Source organism: Mus pahari, chromosome 21, assembly GCF_900095145.1.
Source record: "Mus pahari chromosome 21, PAHARI_EIJ_v1.1, whole genome shotgun sequence".
Classification (NCBI taxonomy): Eukaryota; Metazoa; Chordata; class Mammalia; order Rodentia; family Muridae; genus Mus; species Mus pahari.
This window is the reverse complement of record NC_034610.1, coordinates 21,800,358-21,809,854: the sequence shown is the minus strand read 5'-3', so window position 1 is coordinate 21,809,854 and position 9,497 is coordinate 21,800,358. Positions and strand designations below refer to the sequence as shown.

At 47.0% G+C, this 9,497-nt stretch overlaps 1 protein-coding gene across 1 annotated transcript in view; it reads right to left on the bottom strand.

Annotated features, from left to right (window-relative positions):
- Positions 1 to 202: 202 nt before the first annotated feature.
- Bnip1 (BCL2 interacting protein 1) overlaps positions 203 to 9,497 on the bottom strand; it is an 11,839-nt gene continuing 2,544 nt past the window's right edge. The window contains exons 2-6 of the mRNA XM_021221831.2: positions 9,421 to 9,489; positions 6,258 to 6,349; positions 3,204 to 3,305; positions 1,671 to 1,789; positions 203 to 806 (exon numbers count right to left, since the gene is read on the bottom strand). Of these exons, the coding sequence (XP_021077490.1) occupies positions 610 to 806; positions 1,671 to 1,789; positions 3,204 to 3,305; positions 6,258 to 6,349; positions 9,421 to 9,489 (579 nt within the window). The 3' untranslated portion in view covers positions 203 to 609. The remainder of the gene's footprint in view (positions 807 to 1,670; positions 1,790 to 3,203; positions 3,306 to 6,257; positions 6,350 to 9,420; positions 9,490 to 9,497) is intronic.

Genomic DNA, 9,497 nt, shown 5'->3' with positions numbered 1-9,497 from the left:
GGGTTAGAGGTGGTGCTGAGCCACCATGTTGGTGCTAGGAATGGAACCTTGGTCTTTTGAAAGAATGGCCAGAGCCCGTTCTTAACCTCTGAGCCCTCCCTTTGCCGCAGTAACTCCTTGTCGAATGAGTAATCTAACTTCAGGTCCTAGGAATCAGAACACAAGGAGACATGCACATAACCGAAGAGATTTCTTCTAACGTTAAGCATTTACCACTCTATTAAATAAATGAGGTTTATTCGGAAACAGCCATCCCTCCCATGGGATGTGCCTCTCCTCTCTTCCCTCCACCAGGCCCAGCACTCACACCTCTGGACTCGGTGAGAGGAGGTACAGCAAGTCGCAGAGTTAACGTGCTCTATATGGCAGCCGCAGTCCTTGGAAGCAGGGTGAGCTGGAGTGCCTCAGTCCTGAAGGTTCCTATCTCCTCTATTCCACACACCCTTGCCAAGCCCTCTGGCAGGAGGCTGGACTGCTGTGTTTCCCTCTGTTGGGTTCACAGAGCACCCGAGGGAGAGGGGAAGTCCAGTTTGGCAGCCCGGCTAGTCCTTGAGATCCCCACCCGGATCCTGAAGCATGTGTGCACAGGCCAAAGCTGGCAGCTCTTGCTTACAAAAATGGAAAGAGGCGCTTTTTTACAATATAGAGGACTGTAGCAAGGAACAGGGCCAGAGCAAGGAAGATAAGAAGCTTGTCTGTCAGTTCTCGACGGTTATATTTTGTGATGAGCTTCCGGCCCAACTGGATGGTTCCTGACATGGACTTAAACTCTTCATTTGCATCCAGGAGAGTCCGTGAAGAGCTGACTGCAAGAGAAAAGGAAGGAGCCTGATTCAGACTGGACCTCCTGGGTAATAAGGAGCTGAAGCTGTGGGTTGGCTGTCAACAAGGCCAGTACCTGAGCCAAGGGTGTGTGTGTGGTGGGTGAGATTTATTCTTACCCTTGTTAACTATGTGCATGTCTGTGTGGGTGTATGCACATAAGCCCAGATGTCCACAACTGAAAGCGCCCGACACAGTTGCTGGGTACTGAACTTGGGTTTTCTTCAGGAGCACTTCCTGCTTTTAACCACTGAGCCAACTCTCCAGCTCCCTTATTATTAGCTTTTAGATGTGCTGAACTATTTTCCTGGATAATGTCTGTGGTAGAGGACAAACTAAGCATAGAAATGAAGCAAGATGGCTGAGTGACAGCCGAGAGACTAAGGTGGTAGGTTCAAGAAGTCACCAACCTTCATCATCTACTTTGGTGGACATGGGAAGTCTCATGAACAACAGCATGCACCTTTCCTGTTTCCTACACTGAAAGGCCCTGGAAAGGCCAAGTCTCTAAAGGAGCCATGGTAAGAAGGCTTGCCAGGAATGCAGTGGCGTCAAGCAGCCTCTCCTTGACCACTAGCTGGCACATCTGAAAGGAACTCACCGTAATGGTCTTGGTAGTGGCCCTAATTCCCAAACCTGCCTGGCAATCCTAGATCCATGCGCCCACGCTGGACCCCTTGAGAGCACTGCTGACAGCATCTCCAGAGAGGACGGCCAGCTCTGCACAGCTGCATAACTGGAAGAAGAGGAGGCGTAGGACACCTCCCTGCCAGGATCAAGCTGTCTTGTCATCTCCTAGGACACACTTGGGAAGCCCTGGGTGGGGACAGCCTCCTCCCCCTCCTTACCTAGAGTCTGCACAGCCTCCTCACTCTGTTGCACCTGCTGTGACATCATCCTGCTGATCCCCATGAGACTCTCTGTGATGGAGCTGGAGGTCTGGGCCAAACTCTCTTTGGTGGTTTTCCTGCAAGTCCAGAGGAAGGAACAATAGCAAAACACGCCTAGCTTGGAAATGCACCATTTCTAACCTATCACATCAATGCTTTTCTTTTGTGTTTTGAGATAGGACCTCAAAATGTAGCTCAGGCTGGCCTAGAAGGCAGAATGTCCTCTCCTTAGCCACCCAGATAACAGGTGTGTGGTAACACAGCCAGCTAGCACACATTCATTCATTCATTTCCTTCCCTTTTCCTTTCCCCTTTCCCTCTCCTCCCTCTCCCCTCCCTCTTCCCTCCCTTCCCCTCTCTTTCCTCCCTCCCTCTCTCTCTCCCTCTTCCTCTCCCTCTCTCCCTCTCTCCCTCTCTCCCTTTCTCTCCTGTTTTTCATTACATGGTTTCTCTGTGTAGCCCTGACTGTCCTGGAACTCACTCCGTAGACTACGTTGTTCTCAAACTCACAGAGATCCATCTGCCTCTGCCTCCCAAACGCTGACATTAAATGTGTGCACCAACAACAACCTGCTTGTACATTTCTAGAACATCAGTCAGTGTGGCTAAAGATGCGTGTTAAACCTACATTCTCGGGCTGGTGAGATGGCTCAGTGGGTAAGAGCACCCGACTGTTCTTCCGAAGGTCCAGAGTTCAAATCCCAGCAACCACATGGTGGCTCACAACCATCCATAACAAGATCTGACGCCCTCTTCTGGAGTGTCTGAAGACAGCTACAGGGTACTTACATATAATAAATAAATAAATCTTTAAAAAAAAACAAACCTACATCCGCGAGCTCTGCTAAGGGGAACAGAAACTACATAGCTGTCTGTAAAGCAACTAGGCACAGAGAGACTCGGAAACGCCTGCTCACTCCCAGGGAACTTCTTCAAAGTAACCGAAGGCCTGCCTTCGTACGTCTCATAGAATACTGAAAACGTAGAATGCGGACACACCAATAGGGCTGGTCAGTACTATAAATTCTACTCATGTGTGGTTAAATAAGTCTTTAAAACTATCAGGGAGGGCTGGGGTAGGAGGACCGGGAGGGGTGGGTGGTAGGACATTTGGCCCTCATGCATGAGGCCCTAGGTTCAACTCCCATTACTGCAAAAACCAAACCAACCAACCAATCAAAAACCCCAAACCAAGTTTATTCAAATTTAGTCAGGGCTGGAGACATAACTTGGCTGTAGATGCTTGCCTCGTATGCACAAAGCCCTTGGTTACATCTTCAATTAGAACTGCACAAATTCAGTGTGGTGGTACACATCTGTAAGATCACAGCAAGTTTGAGACCAGACTGAGATGTATGAGACCCAGTATCAAAACAGAAAAAAAAAAAAAAATTTCCTTATAGAATAACATAAAGTGCAAACATTCTGAAAACAAAAAGCCGCCTCCCATGGTACCGAGACATCAGACCCAGAAGGACAAACAGATGGTACCTTTGCCTTAAGGAGTCTCCTCCTTGCAGAAGTTCTGCCTTCTCCAGGTTGTCAATGGCAAGCTTGCAGGTAAGATTGGCTTTTCGCCATGAGGTCTGGTTGCTGGAAGAGGAAGGGTTACACGTGAGGCCCTGGAGGCTCCACGGGGCTGCTCCATCTAACCAGTTCATCCTCCCTGGTGCGAGCCAGGGTTCAACCTCGCCTCCTACCTCTTCCTCTTCTTGGTACCTACTTTAGCACAGGTCCTAACATCTCTCTTCTCAATCTCTGGGTAATGTCTCTAGAATGTTCTACCAATACCCATCTCCTACTTGGTACCTGGGAGACACGGCACTTTGCTAGACACAGGTCCACAGTGGCTTTACTGCCTGATGAGTGTCTGGGTGTCATCCTTGAAAACCATGACTTAGCATCCCCCCTCCCATCCCTAGTACCCAGGCCACCATTTCTCCCATAGGGCCTGCTAGAGGGGTCCAAGCCACAAGAACCAATATTCTTCAATATTCCTCCAGGGCTTGCTACTTTTTGACACCAAGCACAGGTACCACAGACATCACAGGGCACCCTGACTGGTAGGACTTATTCTCACTCTTTCCCTGCTCCTTTGCGAGTGGCGGCTCGAACGTAAACAGCACCTGAGACTAGCAAGCCATTCTTCATTGACAAATGGAAAAAGCCAACCATATCCCTCTGAGAATCCAACCCATGCCCTGGAACTCACATACAGCCAGCTCAGAACAAGCGTGCTAAGCCCTGGACACACACACTACTCCAATAGAGAGAGCTCTTAACCCTAATAAGGGTGGCTTTGTTTTTTGTTTTTTTTAAAGTGTTTTTTAAATTCTATGTGTTTATGATTGGGGAGGATGAAACAAGCCACAGTGCATCTATAGATTTTCTCCTTCCATCTTTTTTTTTTTTTTTTTTTTTTTTTTACTTTTTGAGACAGGATCTCTCTATTTAGTCTGGCTGTCCTGGAACTCACTGTGCAGACCAGGCTAGCCTTGAACTTACAGAAATCCTCCTGAGTGTCTCTGCCTCCTGAGTGCTGGAACTAAAGGCGATTTTCAGATGGGCTCCCATATGTCTGCACAGCCCCTTCCACACCTGCCATTCCAAACAACCAATCATATCTTCACACTGTTCACAAAGGTGTTCTCAGAGGTGCAGGGCACAGAGCTGAGCGAGCCGTCATCTGTACAACCAGCCCAAAAGCTGATATGCTTCAACATCAGGCCCCTGCTTTCTTTCCACAGATGTTCAAGCCACACCAGGAACAGCATGCTTTGTTTTACATCCACACTAAACTGACAGTGTTTGGTGTGACTTACTACACTGCACACATGCAGTTCTATGTGTTGCTGAAGGTCAAAACCAGGACTTCGTGTATGCTAGGCAAACACCGCACTGATGGAGCTATCTCCCTAACCCACATTTTTAATATTCAAAAACAAAAACATGATTACCTCTGGGAGCTAGAGAGATGGCTCAGCCGTACTATTCTTCCAGAGAACCTGAGTTTTGTTCCTAGTACCCATGCCAGGTAGCTTGCATCTGCCTGTAACCACGGCTCCAGTGTGTTTGAGGCCCCTCACCTCCACAGGCACCTACACTTATGTGCATACACACACATGTATACATGATTAAGATAATAAGAATTAAACTCTAAAAAATATGATTACTTTTGTAATACTGGGTGAATTTTATTCAAGAATAACTAGTATGAGAGAAGCTCACTGAAAGTGAGCCTATTCAAGATGGACCACACTTTAGCTTTCAGGGTGGCATTATCTGAATAAATGACACACAGAAGTGTAAATAAGCTTATGACAGAACTGAGAGTTCTGGTGACATTGCCACTGTGTGCTAATCTTTGATTATAAGACTGCACGTGACATTTCTTAATCTCTATTCAGGGAATACATCTTTTTAAACAATGTCTGGTAATATGCATCACTGTCTCTCCCTTCCCAAAAGGGTCTTGCTAATGCAGACACACGGAGAACTCTGTTAGCTCCCCGAGTCCCATGGTTTCCATGGCAATCTCTGTAATCACTGCTATGATGGGATTTCCACAGTTTTCCTCTGACACAGCTATTTGCTTATGATTTACTATTTTCCAGCTGCAGTCTCACTGTCTGTGTGAATGACACTCAGCTGTCGGGAGAGATGGACAGGGCCACAGAAGTGAATGTAATGGTGTGCCTGGCTCACTGGTGATGGCACTAAGGGTTCTAAGACCATGCACTTGAACTCACTAGGAGTGCACCTGCGCAGTGTAGCAACTGCACCAAACCCTGTCAGCTTAGTGTGAGCATAAAACAAAGCGTGCTCTAACCCCAGCACCTGGGAAGCAGAGACAAGAGGCTCAGAAACTCAAGGTCATCCTCAGCACCATGTTGAGTTTGAGGCCAACTTGGAATACAAGAGACCATGTCTCAAAAAAAATAAACAACAACAGAACCAGAGTCAAGGAGATGGCTCAGAGGGCAAAGGTGCTTGTGTTACAGGCCTGATGAGCTCTGAGTCCCACCCTAGGACTCACAAAGTGGCAGGAAAGAACCAACACCACAAGCCGGGCGTGGTGGTGCACGCCTTTAATCCCAGCACTCGGGAGGCAGAGGCAGGCGGATTTCTGGGTTCGAGGGCAGCCTGGTCTACAAAGCGAGTTCCGGGACAGCCAGGGCTATACAGAGAAAACTTGTCTCGAAAAAACAAAAAACAAAACAAAACAAAACACCAAAAAAAACAAAACAAACAAGCAAACAAAAAAAGAACCAACACCACACATAGCTCCCAGACCTAAAAACTGTAAAACTTGAATATATATACCAGCACACATGGGTAACTATGCAGACAACGTGAGCACTGTAAACACACTCAGCTCCGACAGTCCGACTTATCCCCTCTCCTCCATTTGAGACTTCTGATCTAGAAAACTTGCAGCCTGTGTGATGTCACTATATCACCATGAAGCCAGGCTTATCAGACAAATGTACAAGCTCCCCAGTCAGCAAGCGACCCAGCAGGGTAGCTGTGGGAAGCCCTGCCTACCTGAGCATCTGCTTTTTGTGGTTCTCCACCTCCTGAAGTAGAAGCTGCTTCTCCGACTCCTTGTCTTGCTCCCTTGCTGACTGTTCAAGCTCCTTGGAGGGGAAACAGCTGTTAGCCAGGATGAAAACCTAAGATCGCTTCTGTTTCTAGCAGAGGCACAAAAGTAACTGAAGCGCCCTTTACAACAGACTCTTGGGAGTGGGAGGGAGCATGCCCCAAATAATCAACTACCCTTTTAAACATATAGGCAAGTCTGCAAGAAAGAGAAGGAAATCCTGGCAGCCCAAAGGTGAGCAGGAAACTGGGTTCTGGAGTGGTCAGCTCTAGAACAGCTGCCCTGGCTAAAGCAGGGGTTGCCACTCCTACAACCTTGAGCCTGCAGAAATAAAGAAAGAAGAAAACATCAAACAAGAGCCTACCACTCCAATGCAATGCCAGGAGGACACCACACTATATGTGTTTCTAAACGTTGTCCATCTCTGTACTTTACTCCAACAGAGCTTTGGGGGTTTGAGCTCATATGTGAACATAACTCGGAAGCCTGAGGCCACCTGGAGCTGACGCTAAGCTAGAAGCGTCACAAACCTAGGACCCACAGAAGGTTCCAGTAGCCATAAAACAGCCTTGGGATGTCCACTCTTCAGCAGAGTGAAAATGAGGACACATTTTTTGTTTACTGTTTGGTTGGAGGGGATGGAAGCAGGTGCCCTACAGACTTTGGACAGAGAGAAGATTTCTCTTTCCTGAGTGGTTTGAGAACTGAATGGAAGCAAAACTAACATAAGCAGTGTCTCCAGACCTGTGACAATTCTGGGGATTGGAAGATATGCCCTGGTCTGGCTAGGCTGCAGGGACTCCCGAAGAGATGTGCAGATGATCCCAAAGTAACCAAGCACCAAGGCAAGGGTGACCATGGGCAATGGACGACAGAAGTGACCAACAGCGGTCCTAAGAACTCAAAGGTAATACAGTGGTTACCACTGTAAAGATGCCATAATACCTCATGTCTCACACACTGTAAAGATTTAACAGAGCTAAAACATCTACGTATTAGTTTATTCAGATAACAATCTACTTATTCCTGTACAAATTTGCATATGCTGTTTTGGAACAAGCATGCTTACCTATGTCATTTGAACAGCTCAGAAATTACATTCAGATTTATGCCCCACAAATATTGTTAGAGCTGAAAAAAGAAAAACTGACTGTGAATTGGGGGAGGGGAGGTGTGACTGGGCATGATAGCTCACACCTTTAATTCCACCACTCAAGGCAGAAGCAGCTGGATCTCAGTGAGTTCAAGGCCAGCCTGGTCTGCAGAACGGGTTTCAGTACAGCCAGAACTACACAGTGAGATCCTGTCTCAGAAAAAAAAGTACAAATCTCACCAGTTATTTGCTATATTTTTTTTGTTTAGACTCCACCCCATTCCCTACAATGCTGTCACTGCACAAAGAGCTTGTATTCTATTTTTTTGCTACACTGCTCTCTTCTGCCTGGCAGTGGGTCACTGAGAAGAATGGATGACAAGGAAGACAGGAGACAGAAGAGAGGAAAGAGAAACGTATAGTTTCCTTAGAAAAGGCCACTTGGGAGTTGTCAGTGAACCCAGACTCCCTGGAAAGATAAAAGTGTACTGTTGCTGAATTCCAGCTGAAGATCACAATGCAAAGATAGATGTTTACACACAGCCTGCCCGATGTATGTACTGACTACGTAGGACAGCTTAATTCTGAAGATGGAGGCCATTTCTCTCCTATTAACATACAACCTTGCTGAAATACAAAAAGCATTCGCCTCAGTGCTTTTTGAGTCTCCAGATCTAGACAGCATGCAAATGCTGAGGAAATGCAGATAAGATCTCATTCACTGGCCTATCACCCTGCTAGATGCCAGCCACACATGTATGCTGAAGAAGAAGCTGGAGCCAGGGGCAAGAGCATGAAAATTGAGTAAATCTATAGTGAGAATATTTACCTAAACCCAGGGAAGGAAATAAACACCAGGTAAGCATGCAGGTACTTAGGAAACAGTAGTAGTTAGGGTTGCAGAATTTGAAGAAAGGCATTTTAAGAAAACAAATTAGCTCTAAGAATTAAAGCAGGCAAGCAGCCCAAATGGATACCTGTTAGGAAAGAAATGGCTAGAAAAAACTACAGCTGTATAAACAGGCTGGTAGGCTGTTCAGGTGGAGTTCTCTCTCTCTCTCTCTCTCTCTCTCTCTCTCTCTCTCTCTCTCTCTCTCTCTCACACACACACACACACACACACACACACACGGCTAGGCTGCAGCATGTCCACTCCCACAGTGGGAAGAGAGCAGCGAAACAAAGCCTGGGGAGACGTGGAAGGATCGGATCAGAACAGTTACCTATTGGGAGGAGGGGTGCAGAGAAGAAATAAAGGACATTCCCAAGACAAATACAGGAGACCAATAGCTGTGGACCCATACATACGCACATATGTTATGTTTATAGCACAGAGAAAGCAAGATGCTTTTTAAAAGTTCAGATGGAAGAAGCAATAATGGAGATGGAGCTCACCCAGGTACAGTGACAGTGCTGACATTCTGAAGTCAGCTCAGGGCAGAAGCATGGTCTAAGCTCTCCTGCCTACTTTCCACCAGCTCTGGAAGGGACTGTCTTCATCTGCTAAGGAACAATATCTGTTGAAGGACGGTTTGGGGACAATATCATTTACCAGATGCAGCAAAGCCAGGTGGTTCTAGACCCACCCAGTGATGGGCAGATTCGTAGCACGAATCTCCAGGACACAGCAGTGGAGATGGCTCTGTTAGTCACATGGTTCCTTCTCACTTGTGCTTTGAGATAACACATACACAATAGTGAAAGTGAGGTGTGGTCACAAGCACGCAGTGGGGCGGTGACTCCAGAAATTGGGAGGAGGCTACTGTGCAAAATAATAATAATAGCAGCACCGGAAACACCAAGGACGCACTGGCAATGGACTCAAACAGGGAATGAATGAGTGTGTAGGTTCCAAACTTTGTTAGTCCAGTCACCCTCACAATCACAATGTTTCCTACTCTCTCCAGGTGGCAAGTGAAGGAACTGGTCAACTCTCAAGCAAAAATTCTTCTTGGCCAGAGCGCGCACCCCTGCTACCCACCCTTACAGAACAGTGGTTTTGTAGCCTCACTTACCTGGATTCTGTGTTTTAACTGTTGGAACTTTTCTTTCACCTTAGTGTTCAGTTCAGTCAGCTCACTTAAGGGTCCAG